At 42.1% G+C, this 27,015-nt stretch overlaps 1 protein-coding gene across 4 annotated transcripts in view; it reads left to right on the forward strand.

Moving 5' to 3' along the window:
* Nucleotides 1-2,042: 2,042 nt before the first annotated feature.
* The window catches only part of LOC102149528 (zinc finger protein 709-like), a 47,619-nt gene continuing 22,646 nt past the window's right edge, over nt 2,043-27,015 (forward strand). The window contains exons 1-5 of one of the 4 annotated variants that reach the window (XR_011440945.1): nt 2,043-2,197; nt 2,699-2,764; nt 19,581-19,707; nt 19,913-19,973; nt 20,369-22,266. Coding sequence is in view for 2 of the 4 variants with exons in the window: in XM_023646481.2 (XP_023502249.2) it covers nt 2,762-2,764; nt 19,581-19,707; nt 19,913-19,973; nt 20,369-22,073 (1,896 nt within the window). In the remaining 2 variants the exon portion in view is untranslated. Of the gene's footprint in view, nt 2,198-2,698; nt 2,765-19,580; nt 19,708-19,912; nt 19,974-20,368; nt 26,044-27,015 lie in introns of those variants that run through there. The other 3 variants (XM_023646481.2, XR_011440946.1, XM_070274038.1) reach the window with 3 other exon arrangements.

Genomic DNA, 27,015 nt, shown 5'->3' on the forward strand with positions numbered 1-27,015 from the left:
GTGAACCCTGACGACATTATCCTAAGTGGAAGAAGCCCCTCAAAAAAAGGGCAAAAACTGTATGATTCCACTGATATGAGGTACCTAGTGTGGTCAAATTCATAGAGACAGCAGAATAGTGGTTGTCAGGGCCTGGGGGGCAAGTGCAAGTGGGCATTGTTGTTTACTATATAGAAAGTTGCAACTTTGCAAGATGAAAAGAGTTCTGGAGATTGCTTTCACAATGTCAATGTACTTCACACTACTGAACTATACACTCATATATGGATAAGATGTAACTGTCATGGAATAAATACAGGTGATCAAACGGAGCACACTTCATGTTATAAAATAAGTCAAGGGGATGTAATGTACAGCATGGTGACTAGAGTTAATACTACTGAATTGTATATTTAAAATTTGCTAAGAGAGTAGATCTTAAAAGTTCTCAACACTTGGGGCCAGTCCCGTGGCCGAGTGGTTAAGTTCATGCACTCCACTTCAGAGGCCCAGGTTTTCACTGGTTCAAATCTTGGGCGCGGACATGGCACCGCTCATCAAGCCATGCTGAGGCGGCATCCCACATGCCACAACTAGAAGGACCCACCACTAAAAATACACAACTATGTACCAGGGGGCTTTAGGGAAAAAAAGGAAAAACAAAATCTTAAAAAAAAAAAGTTCTCAACACAAGAAAAAAATGTATAACTGTGTTGTACACACTTACTGTGGTACACCTGAAACAAATATAATGTTGCTTGTCAATTATATCTAAATTTTTAAAAAAATGAATGAAGTTTTGATACATGCTATAACATAGAATTCCCTGAAAAAATTATACCATAAATGAAGTCAAACACAAAGACCACATATTATACAATTTAATTCATATGAAAGTCAACAAATACAGAAATTTATAGATACAGGAAATAGAATAGCAGTTGTCTGGGGCTGGCGCTTGGAGGAGCAGGGCCAGAAGACAGGGCAGTGGTAGGTTAAGGGTAGAGGTGTTTCTTTTTAGGTGATAGAAATATTCTGAAATTGATTGCAGTGATGATTGCACGGTATCTGTGAATATACTGAAGACAGTGAGTTGTAGACATTAAAGGCCTCCATTGTATAGCATGTGTGTTTTTTTCTCAAAAAGAACCCTGTTCAAATAAGTGGTTAAATGCATTAAGAGTTTTGCAATTCAATCTCTTAAGCACGTGAGTACTTCCCAGGTACACCCCTCATTTACACAACCTTTTCTTGTTTTCTGTTTTATCAGTTCAAACAGGAACTGAATTTCCTTAGGGATACTGTAGACTTTTACATTTCAAAGTTCTCTCAGGATACATTCAAAAAATGATCTAAAACAAATTTCCCTCCAGTGTAAAACGTACACCCGAGAATTGAATGAAAACATCTCACATCTAGTGGTTAGACTGAGAAGAGACCTTGCGCCCAGCTGGGGCTGCGGGTTCCAACTTCCCACCAGGACTAAGGTCTCGGGAGGCTATAGGATTTTTTTTTCTTTTTTTTAGGATTGGCACCTGAGCTAACATCTATTGCCAATTCTTTTTTATTTTTTCTCTTCTCCTCCCCAAACCCCCCAGTACATAGTTGTATATTGTAGTTGTAGGTCCTTCTGGCTGTGCTATGTGGGATGCTGCCTTTGCATGGCCTGATGAGCGGCGCCATGTCAGCGCAGAGGATCCCAACCAGAGAAACCCAGGCCGCCAAAGCGGAGCGGGCCACTTTAACCGCTTGGCCGCAGGCCGGCCCTGGATTTTTTTAAAGTACAATTTGAGTGGAGGTGGCAAGCGCTGGGTGGAAGATGAAAGATCAAAGTGGAGACCGACTAATTGTTAAATATGGGGACGTGACTTTAAGTGTGTTCGCAAAAAAGGGTCACTGTTCCCCGAGTAGCCTCATACCATTGTATTTTAGTGGAAAACTCCCCAGAGAAGACAATTTCCGGCTCTGGGTTGGCTCAGAAGTGTAATCTCCATTCCCCTGTCACTCAGGCCCGAGGGCCCTTTGGAACTGTCCTATCGGGGTCGGCTCTGGGGCGGGTGGGCGGGACAAGCGCCGCAACTTCCTGTCTCTCCAGTCTTTCCGATCACGGGTCGCCTGTACTTGAAGGACCCACGTTGGTCTCCCGTTCTCTGTGTTTCGCTGTGACCTGACCTGAGTCATAGGAAGGACGGCGGGGAACGCAGGAAACTTAGAAATGGTGAGAGTTCTGGCTGGGGGTTCGGAGACACGGTTCGGGGCAGGAGGGGCTGGTTGCAAGTGGCCGGTGTACCTATCTGGCAAAACTATGTCAGACTCCCGTTGTCAACAAAGATCAAAATGGAGAGAGGCTAATTATTGGATATGGTGAGGCGAGTTTCATTTGTGTGTGTGTGTGTGTGTGCGTGTGTAAATAAGGATCACAATTCCAGTGCGTGTGTAAATAAGGATCACAATTCCAGGAGTCCCCTCCCAACACAACCTTACAACGCAAATGTCCCTGCAGGGGAGGAGTTCTGGCTGGCGTTCTGCTCAGACACCTAAACTCAGGGGCTGGCACTCAGACACAAGGGGGCGACTCTTTGGAACTGTCCAATCAGAGGCGGCGCCGGGGCAGGTGGGTGGGGCGAAGCTGCCCAAACTCCCGGAAGTTGCTTGTTGCTGGGGGACCGCGTCTCCCCGCCATTAAAGGCTCTACATGGCTGTCATCTGTTTTGTCCAGTTGTGACCTATACCAACCTCGCGAGTTATACGAAGGACACCAGGGGACCCAGGAGCCCTAGAAATGGTGAGTGTGCGGCCCCGGGGTGAGGACACGGGCGGAGGGCTGGTGGGAAGCGGCGGGGCGGGCCCGGCCTCCCCCGTCCCCTCCGGGGTCTGCGGCCCCGAGTCCGCGGTGGCGCCGCTCGGCCCTCAGGCCCCTCCGGCCGCAGCGTGGGGGCGAGGCCGGCAGCCGGGCCCGGGCGACCTGTGGTCCCTGCGCGCGGCGACTTGGGCCGGAGCGTCTCTGGGCCGCTGTTCGCCCACAGCCCCTCGTGTCCCAGACGGTGCGGGGCCCGCGGGAGGGCCCGCAGGACAGTCGGGCCTCGGGCTCCGGGGTCCGTGCGCGGAGGGGCTGCGGTCTGTGGGTCCCCAGGGCCTGCTTTCTCCTCAGAGTGGACTGGTTTTCTCCTGAGTTTTCTAAATGTTTGGGGAGCAGGGTCTTAAATCCACGACCCTGTCCCCCCAGCTCTTCCAGGACCGACAATAAATACCTAAATTTTCCAGATTCCTCCTCACGTTCCCGAACGCCAACTTCCCGTCTCCGACTCACAGCATCGTCATCAACTACAAGCAGTCCCAATATTTTAATTGTCATTTTTCTCTAGTCAATGGGTGGTCCTTTTAAAACGCTTTCTTCCTTGTTTGTGGATGTTTTACATGAGAAAAAAGTAGTGAACAGCTTCCTGGAACTACCTTGTATGAAATATTTCTGCTTCTCCCAGGATGTGTCCTGGATACAAATATTCAATCGTAGGTCTTTTACTTGCAAGTTCTTCATGGCAAACTTTTCTGGGTCATCTCTCCTGTCAGCACTGCCCCTCCCTGGGTTTGTCAAATTTAAATGATATATTCAGTGTATTTTATTCTCAGTTTTTTAATGAATAAAATTTATTTAATCAATATAACTTGAAAGACAATATAAAATGTTTGCAAAGAGGTTACTTTCAGAAAAAGTAAAATATTCCAGTTTTACATTGCATGATTTAAACATTGTTTTTCCTTTTTCCTCCCTGAGCATGTTAATAATATTCTGAGATCTGTTCTTTATTTTGAGTGAGTTAGGTGGATTTCCAGGGCTCAGTCTGGCAGACCTGAAGTGCTCAAGTATGATGAACAGTTTATAAAACAATTTCTTGTTATGAAAATAACTAATTAGCATGTTTTTTTCCTGGAATCAAGTACAGTACATTCCTGTGGGATTTCTTTTTGAGCCGACAAAATGCCGTACAATTTTCTTCCCCCATTTCCACATAAAGACTGGTTTGAGTGTGTTGGCTGGATGGTTCAAACACCGGGTTTGTGTATTTAAAATATGAGTGATGGTCCAAAAAACTCCAGTGGGGGCAGAGGCCTGAGGGCAGTGAATCTAAGCTGAAGCCCCCTTGAGCCTGCAGAGGGAAGGCCTTGAAGGCCCAGTTGTTCTCCCTGGGGAGCCTCCCCCTGCAGATGTCCTACTGCTCACACCCCCATGGAAGGAGCCTTGATCCTGAGAGGAGCTGCAGAGCCCTGGAAAGCTGGGGGTGCACGTGCTCATGGGGTGGGGAGTGACGCCCTTTCTGAGGTTGTCACTGTTGATTCCTTGGGCCTACTTCTAGACATAATCGGAATTTTGCATGCACAGTGTGGGTGCACTCAGAGAGTAATTTGTATACACTGAGAAAGTTTGTGAGAGTCAGGAGCTCGGTGTCCTGCGTTAGGGCCCATTAATCTGGGGGTCCATTTGGGTCAGAACCTTAAACTGAATGCAGCTGAGTTTCCTCACTGTGAGAATGGAGCCTGAGAGAGGGAGCATGTGCACTGTTCCCTGGGGAGGGGAGGGTGTGTGGGGCTCCCAGAGCTCCTTCCTGTGGCTGCTCAGGTGCCCTCCCCTCCTTCTCCAGGGACTCACCCCCTCCAGGGCTCTGTCTCCACCAGGAGAGTCAGGAACACGGGACCTTCTGACTGTGGCTTTCCTTCTGTCCTCTGGGAAGCAGGCTGCTCATCTGAGCTGATTCCAGTGTTTGTGTTTCTTCCCTTTGGATTCCTTTATCGATGGACTAGTGCAGCCCTTTGGCTCTAGTTTCCCTTAGCACTTGGGCCCTGAGACTGTAAGTTGATGGAGAGAGAGGATGTGAGGAAAGCAAACACTTGTGGAACCAAGTAGAAACTTTTTTCAAAACTTTTAGGGACGAGAACCTCAAGATGTGAGATAAATGTATTAAATTTTTTAGTGCATTTTCTATTTTTAGATCAGTGTTTCTATGTGGATGTCTCTAGAGAACATAGAAACTTAAAATGCTAAGGTGATTTAAGTTATCTTTTAACTGATGTAAGGAAAACTTCTGAAAGCCTATGTAAAATTTTGAAAATCCAGTACATTTAAGGGGTTCGTCTCAAATCTATATTGCATTGTAATATGCTGCTTATTCCTGAAAATCCCACCAGTGTGAGCTATAGGCGAAGGACAAACTAGGATACCACTTATCCTTTTAGTTAGAAAGAGATTTGAAAATTTTCATTTTGTGGTTTACACTTTTTTTTTTTTGAGGAAGATTAGCCGTGAGCTAACATCTGCTGCCAATCCACCTCTATTTGCTGAGAAATGCTGGCCCTGAACTAACATCCATGCCCATCTTCCTCTACTTTATACGTGGGACGCCTAGCACAGCATGGCTTGCCGAGCGGTGCTATGTCCACACCTGGGATCTGACCCGGTGAACCCCGGGCCTCCGAAGTGGAACGTGCGAACTTAACTGCTGCGCCACCGGGCCGGCCCCACACTTTCCCCTGTTTTGATCCAGCTCGCAGCTTAACTGAGAGATGTGATCAAAATTTAAGGCATTAGCACCACTCTCAGCTACTGCTGTGAAATTCTCTCAGATTTTGTTGTTCCTTTGGGTGGTATCCAGAGGTCATGATGTTTTTCCTTAACCCCTCTGACATTGACAGGTGAAGGCTGCAGGTTTACTGTCTTCCAGTCGGTCATCTCTTCATTCCTTTTCTGAGGTTCCAGTCTTAGGGAGATCGCTGCTTGGTGGTTAGCAGCTGTAAACATACTCTTAAAGCTTTTGAGAAAAGACAATGCACCGGGGAGTTTCTTATGACCATAATAAAAGGAGAGTTCTCAATATCTGGAGTGCACTTTGGAGCCATGGTCCCCAAGACCTAAACCAGTTACTATCAAATGAGTCAAAGAACGACACCATTGAAGGAGTCACCTTTTAATAAAAGCCAAGTAGCTTGACAGTGATTTTACATAGTTGAGTTTCACCTTCCCCAGAAGTGTTCATTCAGGAGCAGCAGGTGGTGGTGGCCACAGCACAGACACCTCCCTGCTCAGCTAAGAGAGAATCAAGGGCTATCCCGGTGCCAAGGACAACTGTGGCCAGAGAGTCTAAGGATCTTTGTTGGGCAACTCTTGTCTTAGCAGTGGATTTTGCAATATATTCTCATTTACGTTTACTCCTAACAAGGGAGGGATGGCCCTGTCAAAGGAAGTGAATCGTGAGTCCTGAATGCCTCCTGGTAGGTCCTTTATAACTCAGTGATGTAAATTCAGGGGAGTCAACCAGTGAGATGTCTGAGTTCACTTGTGAAAAGTTAGGGGCTCAGGTAGATAATGTGAGAGCCATTGCTCACTTATGCACCAGCCATCCAAGCCTTTGTAGGCCCAAGGAGAAGGATCACCACTACAGACAAAGATAAATCCTGTAAGGACCCAAACCACTCTCACTAAGCTGGCATTGTTAATGAATATATTTGTGAGGATTTTGGTTTGGCCTCTTCAATCCAGGGGTCAGTTAGATTTCCTCCTAGCTTGAAATAAAATGTTTGTCTAAATTCCATAGGTTACCCTTCTTAGAAATGACCTGGGGTATACAAATGATGGTGATATCTTTCCAGGCCCCTGACAGACTAAAGGAAAGAAAGAAAAGAAGTAAGGGTGGTAGGTTTAGCTAAAGGAGAAAGTCCTGATCTGGCATCTTAGGAGGAAGCAGTTTACGTCCATGTCAGCTTCTTCTCTTCCTCGTCAATTTGACTTGGAGCTCTCCAGCATCTGCACAGGACCAGATGTCGGGTGGAGCCTTCTTCAGCCTTGAGTGGTATGTCCAAGGTTCAGGTTCCTGAAGTTTGGCTGTCATCTGGGTAGTGAGGAGGACCTGGTATAGTTTCTTCCAAGGAGATTTAAGAGTAGTCTTCATTCTTACCACTTCATTTTTGTAAACCTAGTTATTAGAAATTTGTGCTTATCAAAAAGTCCTTTCCTTGAATCTTCTTGAAGTTGAAGCACTTTTGCAGGAACACTTTTGTAAAAGCATCAGAGTAAAACAATTATTCTCTGTAAATGACAAAAGACTTAAAATTGCCCTTGGTTAAAGATCTGGTGAGAGTTCATTATAATGGATGTGACAAGGAAAATTGGTTTTGTAATATGCAACATTTTAAGAAAACTGAAATTTTGACTGATAACATAATACCAGGACATGTCAGATTTCCAGAAATTTCACACAATTTCTGGAACACTTAGAACATTTACCTATACAGATACAAAATAAAGCAAGCTTAGTGTTACTTCTTGTTACATTTATTTATTGATATAATTTAACATATCAAATACACTTGATTAGTTTAATGTCTCCTTTTATAAGGAGAGAAAACAAATCCTTTGAGATGTTCTAGGGGCCCTCTGGGAAAAGCTAAAGTGAGTTGAAAGTCAGAAAGAGTTAATTTAGTATTGGATTTTTGGGAAGTTTGGCAAAATATCAAAAGATTTTAGATACTTGCCAAATAGGGTCACAGATCTTTATGAAACAGTACTTAATTAATTATTTGACCAAAGTGTCAATAAAAAATTTAAAGGCAAACACAGAAGTTTACATATTCAGGAGTACAGTTTCGCTCTTTTAATATCGAGAGCCTTGGGTTGAAGTAATCCAAGACCAGATGAAGGCCACAGTTACATCTGTGATTATTTTGAGAAGACACAAGGTCTTTTTTTTTTTCTCTAGGAAAATTACTTAAAAAGGTAAAGAAACAAACAATTTATAATCTGTGATTATCAAGAGCAGATCAATAGTTCAGGAAACCTTTGTTCTTTAAACAGAGAGAAAACCAAATAGTAATTTTGCAGCAGCTCTCTTTTGATATTAAAACTTTTACTTCATTAAATTTGTTCCAATCTTAGCCAGCCCTGACCACACATAAAATTCTTTTTCCTTATTACTTTTAGTAGTATTAATTACGTACATTAGAATTTTCTTTTAAAGATTTTATTTTTCCTTCTCCCCTGGGCCCCCCAGTACATAGCTGTATATTTTAGTTGTGGGTCCTTCTAGTTGTGGTATGTGGCACACCACCTCAGCATGGCTTGATGAGCAGTGCCAGGTCTGTGCCCAGAATCTGAACCAGTGAAACCTTGGGCCACCAAAGCGGAGTACATGAACTTAACCACCTGGCCATGGGGCTGGCCCCAGAATTTTTAACCCTTAGAAATCTTTAGCTTCTAGTGAAAATGAAGAAGAAAGCAATTATGAACTGTGTTTTACATTAGCATTCGATGGATTGGCAGACATATTATAAATAGTTTTTGTGATTTCTAGAAACGTGCTTCCTCATAGTTAACTTTTCAGCATGGCACAAGATATGTTTACCCATAGAGCCAAATACATTTAATTCCTCTGTAGAAGGAAGTAAAAAGTGGATAAACCTATGTTCAGCACTTCATGTTTCAGTATTTCATCTTATTTCTAAACGAACCAGATATTCAGCAAATTTAACTGAGCTCGTCATTTAACTTAACCCAGCAAAACTTTAAGGTTACAGCTTACAAAAAAGATTTTGGGAGGCTATTTAAAAAATTTACCTTTGGGCCAGCCCGGTGCCGTAGTGGTTAACTTTGTGCGCTCTGCTTTGGTGACTGGGAGTTCATGGTTCAGATCCTGGGTGTGCACTGACACACTGCTCATCAAGCCAAGCTTTGGCAGCATCCCTCATACAAAATAGAGGAAGATTCTCGTGAACGTTAGCTTAGGGACCATCTTTCTCAAGCAAAAAGAGGGAGATTGGCAACAGATGTTAGCCCAGGGCCAATCTTCCTCGCAAAAACAAAAATGTTAGGTTTAAACTTTTTATCTTACTTTCATCTATTTAATTTCCTTGTTCTTAACAACTAAATTTAGATTACCCATAAAAACTTCATTAGACATTAGAAAAAGTCAGCCATAATCTCAAAGTAATTTTTCTACTGACAAATTTTGTAAGAGATAACATAAATTCATTTGATTATTGATCCCAGGTGGAATAAGAGTTGTATGTCTATGTTATATTCAGTGTTGATAACTCTAAAGACATGTCTATTTTAACTAAATCCACAAACTTAAACTACCTTTATTACCAAATATTTTCCCAGATCATGTGAACCTGAGAAACATTTGAATTAGTTTCTATTATATTTTTGAGAATTTTATGAATACTAAGCACGTTTGTTTCAGACAATTAAATACAAATCGTTTACGAATTAATTTTAGTAATACCATCTGCAGGTAGAAGAATACCACCTATTTGTAACACGTAAGACAGATGCAGAGTTTTTATTTTATTTATAGTTTTATTTTAAAATTTTAGCCATAAGACAGGTGTGATAATGTAAAACATGCTAGTTATTAAGAAGTTGGATTGGGCCGGCTCTGTGGCTGAGTGGTTAAGTTCGCGCGCTCCGCTGCGGTGGCCCAGGGTTCAGATCCTGGGCGCAGACGTGACACCGCTCGTCAGGCCATGTTGAGGCGGCGTCCCACATCCCACAACTAGAAGGACCTGCAACTAAGATATACAGCTATGTGCGGGGGAGGTTTGGGAAATAAAGCAGGGGAAAAGAAAAAAGATTGGCAAGAGTTGTTAGCTCAGGTGCCAATCCTTAAAAAAAAAGGAAGATTGGCAACAGTTGTTAGCCTAGGTGCCAATCTTTAAAAAAAAAAAAAAAAGTTTGATCTAAGTTGTTTTTCTGGTAGATGGAATGAGTTAAGGTCACTTACTCAGATGGCTAAAGCCTTTCACTAATATCTATGAAGAAGCGCTTTAGAGAATTTTATTTGCCTGAATTTCAAGTGACCTTTCCTCCTCTTATTTTTCTTCTGATAAGAATGACCTCCCTTTGGGGCCAGCCCCATGGCCGAGTGGTTAAGTTCGTGTGCTGTGCTTTGGCGGCCCAGGGATTCGCGGGTTCGAATCCTGGGCGCAGACATGGCACCGCTCATCGGGCCAGGCTGAGGCAGCATCCCACATGCCACAACTAGAAGGACCCACAACTAAACATGCATAACTATGTACCTCCGCAAAGCCCCCCAGTACATAGTTGTATATTCTTCATTGTGGGTCCTTCTAGTTGTGGCATGTGGGACGCCGCCTTAGCGTGGCCCGATGAGCAGTGCGATGTCTGCGCCCAGGATTTGAACCAACGAAACCCCGGGCCACCTGCAGTGGAGCGAGTGAACTTAACCACTCGGCCATGGGGCCAGCCCCCTAAAATAAAATCTTTAAAAAAAAAAGAATGACCTCCCTAAAGTTCATACTTTAATATTTACATCTCAGAGGCACAGGGAAGACTGTTTCTCCAAGAAAGACTTTGGTTTCCTAAGGCCCATAATTTATAAGCCTTTTAAGGCTTATAAGGGAGGTTTTGGGATTGGTAAAAGGAATTTATCTGCCTGTGGAGCTTCATTTCTAGTTTTGCAAAGATTTGTGAGATAAAGACAGTTGCTCTCAATTCCTCACAGAAGTGAGTTGTACCCTAGATGCTAAAAGACTGACACACCCATCCGTCCACCCATCTGGGTGACTCATCCACCCAAAGAATGTTTTTCTTTCCCACAGGGTACACTTAGAATAGAGGAGAAGGCAAAAAATATGTATGTTTTTCTATCAAGCTCTGAGTACCATCTAGCAATTTGGTCATAGTTCTGGTTATAAAGTTATTAAAACCTTTCAATCATCCTGTCAGGTTTCAGCCAGGACAACCCAGGAGAAGCAGTGAATCCTTCTGGCAATATTGAATAATGCCTTGAATTCAAGAGCTGTCCCCAAGGAGGGTGCAAAATATATTGTCATCAGAAGATCTAGAGTCCCTCCCAAAGATAGCCGAAAGGAAAACCTGACAACCTGCCTGTCCCAGACAGACAGAAAGCGAAGCCAGGCTTTTAGGATGTAAAACCAGACAAGGAAGAAGGCAGTCAGCATCCCTGGGAGAGAAAGGATCAGTAACCAGTTGGTCTGGATGTGGAAAGGAAGAGACAGCATGAAATTTTGTTTCCCTCTCTCACCTGGGCCCAGCAGAAAGTGGTCCGGGAGAGCTGGCTCTGTAAGAATTCTCAGCCAAACCAGCTTTCGCCGCTTCTCCTAGGATCCCAGGTGCAGGCTTCAGGTGGGGTTTAAAGCAGAGTGCAGCTCTGTTGTTCACCAGGCCTTGGCAGAGTTATTTCCTAATTTTAATTGTAGCTACTGTTGGCTCCTTAAGGCAATGATGTAGTAGTTTACCAGGAAATCCCTCAGAGTCCGGTCAGCCTTGAGAGAGGCCTCCATGGGGCCTTCTGTTGAAAGTAGAGATGGGGGTGTCCGTAAGGCCATTAACTTGGTGAGCTTTTGTTTATTGTCTATAGTCTTGTTTTAGGTATGTCATATCTTTAATTTTTCATTAACTTTTTGCAGTGAAACTTTTCATGAAACTATTTTTGGAATTTTGAAGCCTTTGTTTTAAGTGCATTTCTTAAGTGACCTTATCTAATTTGAACGTTGCTCATAGTAGCCATTGTTATCTCCTGAGAGCTGACAGCAGTTTGCTGGGACCCTTAGCGGTAAATGGAGCATCACCCACATCTCTGACCAGCCTGATCTAGCTGCACATGGGGGGCAACGCACCCTTCTGCCCAGCCTTTTTGTGGCCCCCAACCTCATGGTTACCAAACCAAGCTCTCAGGACATAAAAAATCTTAGTAAGATTTTGCCATTTTTGTAGAGATTTATAGCTTCTGGGGCCATAGTTCTTAGAGATAAAATGAGTGGGTGTGCTCAAAGGTGATGCACTTTATTATCTAGATCTTAAGGATTCTGTTACTTTTAAGGATTCTATTACTTTGGGCCTCTCAGAGACAAACTGATACCTAAAATGTTTGTACCACTAGGTTGGAGATTGTGTGATGTTTCAGAGTGTGCCTCATTACGTGGAAATTCTTTTGAGGTTGGCAGGTGACCGAGCATCTGTCTAACCTATTCCATGTCCAAAAGAATGAAGGACTACGATTACTTTAGAAAGGTTACTTCCCTTTGGGGACAAAAGGGTCTTATTAGGTGCATGACCTCATCTTCCTTTGGGGGATGGAGAGGCCCATGTGGCACATTACCTCATTGGTGCTGACCACAAACTCCTGGACTGACCAGTTATGACTGCCTCCCTGGGGAAGGTGGAAGCTGCAGCTAAGTTAGGTATTAAGCATGAGTTTGGTGACATGGGCCCAGCAAAGTGACCTGCTTGGGGCCTGTGATTTTCTTTTTAACAATAGTTTATAAGCATATAAATAATGCATTTTTAAAGGGAAGCCACAACTGTTTGTGTTAATCCGCTAAACAGTTTTTTGAAGTGTGCAATACATTTTTATGAGCCATAAAAAAAGAGTTTTTTCAATTCTTTCTCTGTACAATGACAAGTGATATTACAGCCTGTAGTGCCATTGTCTATCAATCTGGAGAGGGTTTGCTGATATGGGCAGTGTAGTGAATGCACTAGGGGGTATAATAACAATATGAGGAGCTCCGCTGACCCACTCCCCAGTGAAGCTGGTGGAAATTATCTTAACCATTTGAGACCTCTGGAAATTGTCCTAAAGGCAAACAGCAAGTGAGGAACATCTATTCAAGAAAACCAATGGAAATTCCGTGAGAAAGGGGAGTGTGTGTAGGGTTTGAACCATGTCTGCTCCCTCCCTGCTCTCAGCTCAGCAAGTTAGCCTCCTCTCCATAGCGCTGCCCCCCAAACCAGAAGACAAGGTTCTCCCTCCCTAAGCTCCCAGAAGGGGGGCTTTTTCCCAGGAGGAGCAGGCCTTCGGCATTACCTATCCTTCCCGCAGCTGCCTGTTGCTGAATTTCAGTCCCTCGTTGGTTCATGTGAAATGTGGGGACCCCTTCTTGCCCCAGCCCCTCCTCATGGTGCAGAGGCTCTGCTGTGCTCATGCTGTGCTGAGAATGCTGGGCACTGACCACTCTTTCCCCAGCTCATGAGGTGGCTGTAACATGAGACAATCAAGAGGACCTCTGGCTGCTGTCTTTCCACGGCACTGATCACTCAGCCCCTAGAATGGGATTGTCACCAGAGAGAGGCTTCCTGATGTCCCCACTACAGCTCCAGAGTCCTGGCACACAGATTTTACCCAAGTACAGGGAAAAGCCAGCTATAAAACATAGCTCTTAATTCCTTCCCAAAGGAATTAACTTGGCCGGCAAAAGATCATGGAAAGTTCAAGTCAGAGGACAGTCTCAGAAAGTGGAGAATGAGGTGAAAGGCAATTAGTAGATTTGTGTATTTAATGAAGATACAGCTTGGACGTCGGCTGACTAGTTTTCTGAAAAGAACCAGGGGATTAGACTGATGAGGCTTCCTAGGGTCAGAACAAATATCAAACAGTGACTTCAGAAAGCATTTCTACAAAGGAGCCAGAATTTCACTGGAGTATTTGGTAGAGCAGGTTATGCCCCCAGGACATTGGTGAAAACAGTAGAGCAATCAGCCAGCAGTTGATCTAGTTTAACCACTGGGTGTGTCCATGAAAGAGGAAGACAGCTCTGCCATTGTTACTGTCTCATGACAGTTTGTGTACCCAAAGCTATGTCCGATTCTAGGAGCTATTCTTGGAGCCATATCATAATTTTCAGGGGCCGGCCTGGTGGCATAGTGGTTAAGTTCACACGTCCCACTTCTGTGGCCCAGGGTTCCCTGGTTTGGATCCTGGGCACAGACCTAGCTCTGCTCATCAGGCCATGCTGAGGCAGCATCCCACATAGAAGAAATAGAATGACATACAACTAGGATATACAAGTATGTACTGGGGCTTTGGGGAGAAAGAAGGAAGAAGAGGAAGATTGGCCACAGATGTTAGCTCAGGGCCGATCTTCTTCACCAAAAAACATACCTTAAAAAAAATACTAAAAAAGGAAAAAGAATTTTCACTCTCTTTTGAGGACACAGATTTGGCTAAAACAATCCATCAAGTCACTGAAAACGTAAATAAGCTAATAACAATAAAAAGCCCTGGTAAGAAGGGGACCAGTACCCAGAGTTGCTACAGTATATTGCCTAAAATATCTGGTTTGCATCAAAAATATGAGACATGCAAAGATACAGGAAAGTAGGAAGTATACACTAGCAAAAAAGCAGCATTGAAAAAATTACCCAAGTCTTACAGGAAACCCCAGGAAAATTAACAGGTGTGTGAGCAGAGAAAATGGAGGTTAGAAGGCAGAGGGACAAAATAGTCCAAGTACACAGAGAAAATACTTGTCAACCTTATATTCACCAAAACTGCCTGGTAAAAGATAAAGATAAAATGCTTTCCCAAATAAGCAGAAACTGAGAAAATATATTAATAGCCAAGTGCCAGGTGTGGGGTCCATTTTCTCCTGCTGTTAGGGGTCCCTGGTGGCTCTGCCACAGCCCGTCACCCTGGGATCTGCACTGGCTGTGGGAGTCATAGGAAGGACTCAGGGGACCCAGGAGACCTGGAAATGGTGAATGTTTGGCCCCGGGGTGAGCAGATGGGGAGGAGGGACTGGTTGGGACCAGTCTCTGCATTGTCACCTCGGGAGTCTGCAGACCTGAGTCCACGGTGGCGCCACTCAGACCTCAGTCCCCTCTGGCCTGCAGTGTCGGGGCTGGGCCGGCAGCCAGGATCCTGGAGTGTCCCGACCTCACTGCACAGGGTGACTTCAGCCTCAGAGCCTCTCTGGGCAGCTCTGCACATGCTGCCCCGAATCTTCCCAGACTGTGTGGTGACCATGGGGAGGGTCATCAGGGACAATCATGGCTCGGTCTCTGGGGTTCACGTGTGGGAGGAGATGTGTCTGTGGGGTCTTCAGTAGCTCCTTTTTCTCCAAGGGGCTCCCCAGGGGGCACTCATTTTGTCCTGAGTTTTCAAAATATTTGGGGAGCAGGGTGACAAATTCACAACCCTGTCCCCCAGCCCAGCTCTTCCTGGGACTGCCAGTAAGTCTCTAAATTTCCAGTCCCCCCCTTGCAATCCCAAAGCCACCTGTCCCTCTCTGATTCACAGCATCTTTATCAACTATTCGTCCTCTGTGGTGCATCAAACAGATCCAATATTTTCACTTTATCATTATTCCCCAGAGCCATGGATCAATCTTTTTAAAGATTATATTTGTGGATATTTTACATGAGAGGAAAACGAAATAACCACCTGGAACTACGTTGCATGAAATCCCTGTGCCTCTCCCCCAGGATCTTTCTGGGCCCAGACATCCTATGGGACGTCCTTTACTTGGAGCTTCTTCCTCTCCAGAAACTTTCCTGGGTGATCCGTCCCGTTGACGCAACCCCTCCCTAGATCTGTGACATACAAAAGATTTATTCACTTATTTAAGTCTCCATTTTTCAACAAGGGTAGATATAGTTAATGCATACAGCTTGGAAGACAATATAAAATAGTTCAAAACAGGCAACAAAGAGGTGAATTTCAGAAAAAACAAAATATTCCTGTATTGCATTCCATTTATTAACAACACTTATTTTATACTTCTCTCACAGAACAGTTTTTGAGTTCTGTTCTTTACGTTTGGATGTTTTCAAATGAAATTCTGGGACATAGATCTGCAGACCACAAGTGTTCAAGTGTGATTTCTTGCCATGGAAATAATAATTAACTGACTTTTTACTAAAAGTGCCTTATAATTTTCTTGCCTATTTTCCATGGAAAGGCTGGGTTTAAGTGATTTTGATGGATTATTCAAAGACTGGGTTTGTGTCTTTTTAAATAACATGATGTTCCAAAGCATCTCCAGTGGGGAGCAGAGGCCCCCAGTCCAAGACCCACACTGAGGCCCCCTTGAGCCTGCAGAGGGAAGGCCTTGAAGGCCCAGCTGTTCTTCCTGGGGGTCCTCTCCCTGCAGGTGTCCTACTGCTCACACCCCCATGGAAGGAGCCTTTATCCTGAGAGGAGCTGCAGAGCCCTGGACAGCTGGGGGTGCACTTACACATGTGTGTTTGCACGGGGATATCCAATATTTCCACTTCTATTTGTTTAAAAGACTTTCCTTTTCATTTGCATTGCCTTTCCTTCTTTGTCAAACATCATTTGACTAAATTTGTGTGGGTCTGTAAGGAAAGCATTGACTCACATATCCTTCAACCTTGCTGTACTCTCTTATTAATTCCAGGAGTTATTTCTATTGTGAATTCTTTCAGATATTTCACACAGACAAACATGCCATATGAAATAAATGTTATAAACTTAGGTACAGGATTCATAAAGATGTTCCTTTTCAAGAAGTGGGAGTTTCCCTCTATTACTAGTTCATCGTAAATGGGTGTTGGATGTTTGGGGGTTTTTTTTTTGAGCAAGTTAGCCCTGAGCTAACATCTGCCACCAATCTTCCTCCTTTTTGCTGAGGAAGACTCGCCCTGAGCTAACATCTGTGCCCATCTTCCTCTACTTTATATGTGGGACGCCTGCCACAGCATGGCTTGACAAGTGGTGTGTAGGTCTGCACCCAGGATCCAAACTGGTGAACCCCGGGCCGCCAAAGCTGAATGTGTGAATTTAACCCCCGCGCCACCAGGCCGGCCCCTGGATGTTGGATTTTATAAAAGCCTTTTTTATTTTAATTTCCCCCTCCTCTGCTTTCTGATATTAGTAATTTCTGTCTTCCCTCTTGTCTTTGTTATCTTAACCAGATGTTTATCAGTTAGTCTTGTCAGGCAACTAGCATTTTTTGCTTTAATTTTTACCATTGATTTCCCATAATGAATTGATTTCTAAGTTTTGTGATTTCTTTTGTTGTGCTTACTTTGGGTTTAGTTTGTTCTTTTCATTGTTTCCTAAGGTAGATGCTTACATCATTGATTATAGGTCTTTGTTTTTTCCAGTGTATTTGTTCAGTGGCATAAATTTTCCTCTAGGCACTACTTTAGTTGCCTCCAAGAACCTTTGGTATGTTGTGTTTTCATTTCATCTGGTTCACACTATTTTCTCTTTTCTCTTGAGACTTCTTTTCGTGTGTGTGTGTGTGTGTGAGGAAGATTGTCCCTGTGTGTGTGTGTGTGTGTGTGTGTGTGTGTGGAAGATTGGCCCTGAGCAAACATCTGTTGCCAATCATCATCTTTTTGCTTGAGGAAGATTGTTGCTGAGGTAACATCTGTGACAGTCTTCCTTTACTTTCTGTGGGATGCTGCCACAGCATGGCTTGACAAGCAGTGCTAGGTCTGCACCCAGGATCTGAACCTGTGAACCCCAGGCCACTGAAGCAGAGCACACAAACTTAACCACTATGCCACTGGGCCAGCCCAGGACTTCTTGTTTGATCTTTTGTATTATTTAGTAGTGTGTTGTTGGCTCTCCACATTTTTGGGGTTTCCAACTCTCTTGCTCTTATTGACTTCTAGATGAATGCCTAGGTGGTGCGGGAGCATCTTTTTGTGATTTCTCTTCTTTGTAATTTGTTAAAGTGTGCTGCCCTGTGTCCTAGAACGTGGTTTGTTTTGGCGAAAGTTCCATGTGAACTTGAGAAGAATGTGTATTCTGCTGTTGTTGTATGAAGTATTCCATAGGTTACAGTGAATCCATTTGTTTTATGATGCTGTTCAGTTCACCTCTGTCCTTCCTCAGTGCCTGCCTAATGGAATTCACACTTATATAAGGGAGTGTTGAATTCTATAACTGTTTTACTGGATTCATCTATTTCTCCTCACATTCTATCAGTTCTTACCTAGTACATTTTGCCCCTCTGTTGTTACACGTATACACATGAAGGATTGCTGTACTTTCTGGGAGGATAGACCCCATTATCAGGCTCCAATGCCCCTCTCTATCTCTGAATTTTCCTTGGTTTGGAATCTGCGTTGTCTATAATTCATATACCTATGGCAGCTCTCTTTTGATTAGTGTTGGCATGGTCTGTTTTTCTCCGTCCCTTTACCCTTCATCTGTCCATTTCTTTATATTGAAAGTGGGATTCTTGTAGACAGTATGTAACAAAGTTTGTTTTTCAATTACCTGATATTACTATATCTTTCAATTGAGACCATTTAGGATTAAAGCGGTTATTGATACAGCTGGGTTAATATTTACCACTTCTTTTACTGTTTTTTTAATATCTTGTCTTGGTTGGTTTCTTTTTGTCTTCTGCTTTTTTCCCCCTTCTCTGGCTAAAATTGAACATTTTTTTCTCCTCTCTTAGCATATCAATTCCACATTTTTAAAAACACTGTTTTAGTGGTTGCAGTTGAGTTCTCAGCATACATTTACAACTAACCCACCTCCTCTGACAAATAAGACTATACCACTTCACTGTGTGCAAGTACCTCTTAACACAGTATTCCCAATTTCCCCTCCCTATGCCTTGTCACGTGGCTGTCATTTATATCACGTGTCCATAAGGTTTTCATTACCAAAGACATTGTTGCTAATATTATTTTAAACAAAGTGTGATTTGTTATATTAATTACTAGAAGTGTAACGTTTATTTTACCGTCATGTTTTTTCTATTCTAATCCTCTACCTTTATCATTTACATTCTTTCTGATAAACTTTCAATTTCATTCAAAGTATGTGTACTCGGGACAAATTTCCTCAATTTTTGTCTAAGAAAGTTCTTATTTTCCTTTAGTTTTGAAAGATAATTTTGCTCTACAGGGAATTATTGAAGAGTGTTTTTTTTTTATTTTCAACACTTTAAAAATACTTTGGTCTATTCTGTTCGTGCTTGCATGGTTCTTGAAAATAAGTCCAATTTAAATAGCATCTTTTTTTCTTTATGTGCAGGGTGTGTTTCTTCTCTTGCATTTTTATCTATTTTGTCTGTCCTTGATTTTTCTCGATTTTGAATATGAATTCTTGGGTGTGCACTTTTCTAGTTTATCATGTTTAGTGTTCTCTGACATTCCTGGATGAACAGTTTGTTGGCTGTCAGTAATTTTAGAATATTTTGCTGATTATTGCTTCACTTGGCTCTTCTGTTTCTTTCTGTCTTTCTTTTCCTTCAAGTATTCCCATTATGTGTATTTTAAACCTTTTGTAATAGAGGGTTGGCCTAGGCTTAATGAACATTGTGTTCATTCTTTTTTTCTGATAATGATCTGTGTTTCATTCTGTAGCATTTCTCTCATTACCCAACATGCTTTGGATCATGCTTTTACAGAGAAATATGATGAATGTGATCACAGTAAAAATGTGTAAGTTTTCATGTGTTCATGATGCTCTTAAGTCGATGAGGAAATGTGTACATAAAAACAGTGAGGTTTTTTCTTTTTTATTACTGTACTTTTTGGTGAGGAAGATTGGCCCTGAGCCTACATCCATGCCAGTCTTCCTCTATTTTTTAAGGTACACTGCCACAGCATGGCTTGACGAGCATTCTGTGGGTCTGCACCTGGGATCTAAACCCTCACACCCTGGGCCACTGAAGCAAAGTGTGTGAGCTTAATCACTATGCCACTGGGCTGGCACCAAAATAGTGAGTTTTTGATGATCACGTCAGAGTAAATGTTTGGAGATGACTGAATCATACATAACCTGCCTACAAAGGGAATATGGATGTCCACTGCTGTCAGCCTTATGCATCCTCCTCTACAAATATTTGTGATGTTTTAGGACTCAGTGGCCATTGAGGATGTGGCTGTGAACTTCACCCCGGAGGAGTGGGCTTTACTGGATTCTTTACAGAAGAAACTCTACAGGGATGTGATGTGGGAAACCTTCAGGAATCTGGCCTCAATAGGTAAGAATGAGGACATTCCTTCATTGCATCAATTAGAGAGCAAGTGTATCTTGCCCATCAGCGTGGTTCCAAGATGTAGAATGTGGAAAAGGGGAATGTTGGTAAATAAACTAGAAATGGTCATAGTTTATCATGGTCTTAGAATCTAAAACTGTTTCTATAATTTCTAATACTTCAGAATCAACCCTCTGGGTCTTCATTTCAGGAAAAACATGGGAGGATCATGATATTGAAGATGAGCACAAAAACCAGGGGAGAAAGCAAAGGTGAGTCACACTCACAATAAAAGCAGGATCTCACATGACAATCCTGGTATCTAATGAAATTTTAAAAAGAAGCAAACAAAAGATAGAACACTTGCTTCAAACTTAGCTTTTCTTACAAAATTTTCACCAGATATGCTTTCTGAAAAATGTAGGGTAGATGTCAGCTTTTGCAAAATAGTTCACTTGGAAACAGTATTAATAAACCCTATATTTGAATATCACCATTTGGATAGCAGCAAGGGTGAAGTCCTCTCCCAGAGCATTTATTATATTCGATTTCTGAGAATTCAGACAAGGCAGAAAGCTTAAACTTTTCCTAAAGATTTTAGGAAATATAACAAATATAAAATCATTAATAAAGAAATCATTAATAATGTACTTGTGATTTTTTACAGAAGTCCTACGGTTAAGAGACTCTCTGAAAGTGAAAACGGTAGTCAATGTGGAGAAAATTTCAGCCTTATTCCAAATCTCAGTGTGAAGAAGAAAACTACAGGAGCAGAACCATGTGAATGCAGTGCATGTGGAAAAGTCTTCATGCATCATTCATCCATTAAAAGGCAAGTTAGGTGTCACACTGAACACAAACCATACGATTATCAAAAATATGCAGAGAAGCCATATGTATGTAAGGAATGTGAGAAAGCCCTCCGTTTTCCCAGTTCTCTTCAAATATATGAAAGAACCTGTACTGGAGAGAAAACCTATAAATGTCAAAATTGCAGTAAAGCATTCACTTCTTCCAGTTCTCTTCGAGTCCATGAAAGAATTCATACAGGAGAGAAACCTTATGAATGTAAGGAATGTGGGAAAGCCTTTAGAGCTCTGGCAAGCCTTCAGTCACACATGATCTTTCACACTGGAGATGGACCGTATAAATGTAAGGAATGTGAGAAAGCATTCCTTTCTCCCAGTTTACTTGAAATACATGAAAGGAGACACACTGGAGAGAAACCCTATGAATGTAAATATTGTAGTAAAGCATTTAGTCTTCCCAGTGTTCTTGAAATACATGAAAGAACTCACACTGGAGAGAAACCGTATCAATGTAAGGAATGTGGGAAAGCTTTTATTGCTCTCACAAACCTTCGAGTACACATGGTCACTCACACTGGAGATGGACCTTATAAATGTAAGGAATGTGGGAAAGTATTCATTTATCCCAGTTTATTTCAAAGACATGAAAGGAGTCACACTGGAGAGAAACCCTATGAATGTAAAGAATGTGGGAAAGTTTTCAGTTTGTATGCTTACTTAGAAAAACACAAAAGAACTCACACAGGAGGGACACCCTATGTATGTAAGGAATGTGGCAAGGCAATTATTTCTCTCAAACTTTTCCAAATACATGAAAGGAGTCACACAAGAGAGAAATCCTATGAATGTAAAAAATGCAATAAAGCATTCACTTGTCCTAGTTCTCTTCGAGTACATGGAAGAACTCACACTGGAGAGAAACCCTATGAATGTAAGGAATGCGGGAAAGCCTTCAGAGCTCGCTCAAGCCTTCGATCACATGTGATGCTTCACACTGGAGATGGACCTTATAAATGTAAGGAATGTGGGAAAGCATTCATTTCTCCCAGTTCACTTCAAAGACATGAAAGGAGTCACACTGAAGAGAAACCCTATGAATGTAAAAAATGCAGTAAAGCCTTCAGTTATCCCTATTCTCTTCGAGTCCATGAAAGAACTCATACTGGAGAGAAACCCTATGAATGTAAGGAATGTGGGAAAGCCTTTATAGCTCTCACAAACCTTCAATCGCACATGATGCGTCACACTGGAGATGGACCTTATAAATGTAAGGAATGTGAGAAAGCATTCATTTCTCCCAGTTTACTTCAAATACATGGAAGGAGTCACACTGGAGAGAAACCATATGAATGTAAAGAATGCAGTAAAACTTTCAGTTATATTGGTTCTCTTCAAAAACACGAACGAACTCATACTGGAGAGAAACCTTATGAATGTAAAAAATGTAGTAAAGCATTTGATGTTGTCAGTTCTCTTCGAAGGCATGAAAGAACTCATACTAGTGAGAAAGCCTATGAATGTCAAGAAAGTGGGAAAGCCTTCATTTCTCATGCAACCTGTTGAGGATGTCTGAGAATGCATGCTAGAGCAGAAAACATAAATGTAATGAATGTGGGAAAGACTTTTGTCATCCTAGTTCCTCCTGAAGTTATAAAAGGAGTCACTTGATAAAACCTCTTGAAAGTAAACAGTGTGGGAAAGACTTAATTGGCCTACATCCTTCTATGTGAAACTCCCACAAAAAAGAAATATAAAAGTAAGTAGTAAGAAAAAGCTTGATGGAAATTAATTTGTGTATACTGTTATAGAAGACTTTCAACCTGAAAGAGTTGTTATAAAAGTTGCAAATGTAGGGGCTGCCCCCGTGGCCAAGTGGTTAAGTTCGTGCGCTCCGCTGCAGGCGGCCCAGTGTTTCGTTGGTTCAAATTCTGGGCACGGACATGGCACTGCTCATCAAACCACGCTGAGGCAGCATCCCACATGCCACAACTAGAAGGACCCACAACGAAGAATATACAACTATGTACGAGGGGCTTTGGGGAGACAAAGGAAAAAAATCGTAAAAAAAAATTGTAAATGTATTGTGTTTAGCAAACCTCTTTGTTGAGTGCAACATTGAATTCTGGATTTCTATTAATGACTTTCAGAAATGAATATTAAGGTGAGATGATTCTGTAAGTCATTCTTCATCAGTACTACATAAGATTACTAGCTGCTACTTTTCCTTAAATCAGTTAATAATATTTTCACTTTAATTTTTAAGTACTTTTTTTTGGTTTTGGTTTTGTTTTTTTTTAAAGATTTTATTTTTTCTTTTTTCTCCCAAAGCCCCCTGGTACATAGTTGTGTATTTTTAGTTGTGGGTCCTTCCAGTTGTGGCATGTGGGACGCTGCCTCGGCATGGCCTGATGAGCAGTGCCATGTCCGTGCCCAGGATTCGAACCCATGAAACCCTGGGCCACGAAGGGGAGCGCACTAACTTAACCACTCAGCCATGGGGCCGGCCCCTAAATAATGTTTTAATTATTATAATGTCTAAATGTTCTGTGTTAAGGAGCCATTGAAAAATGACAGTTTGTATTTCTTGGGATTTTCTTCCTGGCCTTGTATTGCAGTTCCTGGATATACGTAATCCGTTGTGTATATTTTTCCTTTCTTAGAGAAAGTGCCTTTGTTGTGGTGGTAGGTATAGGAGGCTGTTTTTATTTTCCATACTGTTAAACAGTTGGAATAAATTTTTGTGTATGGCAAATTTAGTAGTATTCTTTCATGTGAATCCTTGTTTTCATACTAGAGCCTTTACTCTGTGTCCTTCCTTCTAACTGGAATTTGGTGAATAGACTTTGAATTAAGTAGAGGCCTGTGATGGAGCAACAAAATCTAGAGCTGGACACATCACCCCTGTACTGCATTGTGCCAGTGAGGTAATATTGAGAACTGGATCTCTAAGAATCCATCCTCTTTATGGTTCCGTGTTGGAATTCACCAAGAGAAGGCAGAAGCAAACAAGGCCTTAGGCAGAGTTTGGAACCACCACACAGGGAGGGAAACAGTTACATAGGAGCTTCAAGGACAGCATCTTCCATCCCTTTTTCTGGATTCTTTGCCCTTCTAGTCAAGAATATCTTGAAAACCACCACCATCTCTTTATTTTCCATTTTCTTACAGGTGTATTTTCCGCTGATGTTTCCACAAGATTCATGTCAAAGATCCATTAGAATTGGGATTTTTCAGTAAGGCTTGCAATACATGCCCTACAGTTTCCTTGTGTCCACCAGGGAGCTACTTCAGACCTTTGTGGTTGGGAGTATTCTCTGATTACCCTTTTCTCTAGATCATATCTGTATGAGGTTTAATTTGGACAGGAAACACCTTATCCTGTTAATTGTGCCATTGAGGATGTTTTCCTGGTCACCATGGCCTCTATAATGGGGCATAAAAAGAAGGTTGTGGGACTTTCTCTGCTGCCTTGTGCAGCGGCTGCCTTGACCCAGTTCTTCCATGTGAGAGCAGTCACCTTGCTCATGCCAGGAAGACTGTGTTTCCTGTTACTGGTAGCTGAACACATTCCCTCAGTATTTTCAATAGTGTTTGACTGCATGTCATGAAAACAACATCCATTTCCTTGTGAAATGAACTCTTCTGTAGTTGTTTCATTGATATATTTTATCAACTGTTTTCTGAGGCATTGTATGCTAATGAATATTTTTCTGGTTTTCATTTCCTAAGAGAATATATTAAAATCCATTTTTATTATGGATTTTAAGATATACTTTGCATTTTTCTTCATTTAATCCTCATGAGTCAGTTTTATCATTTGCATACAAATTCAGGTATTTTTTTCCTCAGGAAAACTGTATTTTTTATTCTTCTATGGTTACAGTGTTTCTCAAAAAACTAACTTCTCATTTATTCTTCACCCCAAACTTAAAATCATGCTTTTATCAGTGCCCTCTTGCCAGTGACCTGCAGGATTGCACCTGTAGTCAAAGAGAGGGGTGTAAGGAATTCTAGTAAGAAGGACACAGACCATAGAGGACGGTGAGGGGCACCAGGAACAGGGTGCTCAGAAGGACTTCTTACAAGATTATGGCCTGTGTTTGTGGATTTGATTGCTGTTCAAGGAAGCAGGTCACTTTCTGTATTGAAACCTGTGAGGAGGTAAACATTCTATCTTTGGTAAACATAATAATCACTGTTTTCTTGGAGGCAAAAACAATGTAAGAAGAAGGGAATGTTAGTCATTTTTTGTGATTCGGAATTTTATCGTTACCATTTTTACTCATATGGTTACAAAATACCCTTAGTTTCTTCTTGGTGACTGTGTTCATTTAATGAAGGAGGTGTGTGACATTTTTCTCTTTGGCAGGATGACTTTGACTGGCAGTGGATGCAATCAGCTCCTGGTCTTCTGGAGCAGCTTTTGCCTTTCCTACTTATTATCAAAATACTGTTGTATTTCCTAAGTTGTATTAAACACTGTTGAGCATGAAGTACCTCAGTTAAAATATATACGTTCACTTCTTAGTATACTGTATAATTTTCATATTTCCTTCATGACTCAATTGAGGCCTTTGTGTTTACGTAAATTGTGAGACAATACAAACCATCAAGGGAGAAAGCGAGAACCGCTGTGCCAATCAAGCCTTTGTTTCTCCTGATGCTAATGTTTCAGCATCCCTCACATGCCATGCCTTTTAGAGGCAATGTACCCAATGTAGCAGAAATAGGACCCAGCAGGATTTGGATATTTTGGCATGAAACAAACAAGTTCTTGTAGCCATGGTTGTTATATGTTTGTGGGAAAAGAGAGATGATTAACAGATGGTAAACTCTTGTCTAATAAAAGGGAAATAAGGGCTTTGAAGTAAAATAACATTGAGCTAATAGGGAGGCTGAGGTGTGTACGTATCTTTTCTATGAGAGTAGGAGCCTCAATAATGAGGATGTCATTATTAGTGAGACTTCCAACTGTTTTAAGCCACAGAAATTTTGTGTTTAATGTCATTTGAGAGGGTTTTTATTTACCTTTAAAGATTTAAAAGTTGTTGTCTTTAGCATTTTCATGTTCCTGCTGTATAGACTGAGTGTGCAACGTATGCCCCAGTAAACCATGGAGTTCCTCCCATTTAGAGAGACAGTGCCTTCATCTGCACTGTTCTAGCTCATCCCGAGTGTATTCTCTGAGTAGACTGACATCTGTGCAAGTCCACTGTGATCTCCCTGTGGAAACACAAAAAAAGAGTTATGGGTGTTGAGCTGCAATCCTCCAAGGAATGATTGAGGTGAGCTGCAGAGAGACGGTGTCATTTTGAGTAACATCCTAATTGAGTATGAAAGGAGAAATGGGAATTAATCACCGTCTTTTTTAGCAGGAGCAGCTGGAAGTCTTTGGTTTCAATGATCCGCAAAGCCCCATAATCTGTTTTGCTGTTCACATGTTTTATTTCCATCTGTTTAAATGTCAAGCTATATTGTGGGAAAGTCAGAAACAATAAGAGCTATGAGGCTTAATAAAGAGCAAAATAAATTATTTCTCTTACCCTTTTTTTTTTTAGTGTTAACTTAGGTTTTGGAGGGGTGTCATTCAAATGGGCACTTACAAGGGTGTTATTTTTGATGGCACGTTTTCCATCTTTTTTTTTTTCCCTGCTTTTTTCTCCCCAAATCCCCCCAGTACATAGTTGTATATTTTAGTTGTGGGTCCTTCTAGTTGTGGCATGTGGGATGCTGCCTCAACATGGCCTAATGAGCAGTGCCATGTCCGTGCCCAGGATCCGAACCCTGGGCCGCCGAAGCGGGGCGTGCGAACTTAACCACTTGGCCACTGGCCCAGCCCCACGTTTTCCATCTTTTGATCACAGGATTACTCTACATTTGTGAAAATTCATAGCATTGCCTAAAATACTATATATTTATGTAATTAATGGAAAATGAATAATAGAATTACCTTCATATGTTAGGAGGATATTAAACGCTCATGTACCTTGATTTTTATGCATTCAACACTTCTTTCTAGCCTGTGGGATCCTTCTTTGGAAGAATTGAAGTGTTAAAAAGAAGAATTTAGTCTTCAACAGGCCTTTCTTGCAACCCTGTCTTAATTGAGGAAACACCCCCTAGGGCTGCACCTGCCCTCAGCTCATACTCATAACAGCAGTGAAGTGAGGGGGCCTCAGACTCTTTGAGTTTAAATCAGGTTCTGTGGGCACATCTGTAGAAATACTGTAGTTATGAAACAAAATGTGTCTCTTAGGTGCCATCTGTCTGGGGACATCCTCATTCATGTCATCAGCATTGTCTTTCCATTATTGTCCATAGACCATTTCCAGCTCTTCATTTCCCAACTCAAGCATACTTGTGCCTGCTATCGGAAATTTAGAAATCCATGGACCACTGTGGAAAATTTCCATGAGACAATGCCAGGGGCCTGTGAGCTGAGAGGGTCACAGGAGCAGTGGTAGAACCCTTGTCATGGGCACATTCCATCAGCCACAGCAACCAG

The sequence above is a fragment of the Equus caballus genome, chromosome 7 (assembly GCF_041296265.1).
Source record: "Equus caballus isolate H_3958 breed thoroughbred chromosome 7, TB-T2T, whole genome shotgun sequence".
In the NCBI taxonomy this organism is placed as follows: Eukaryota; Metazoa; Chordata; class Mammalia; order Perissodactyla; family Equidae; genus Equus; species Equus caballus.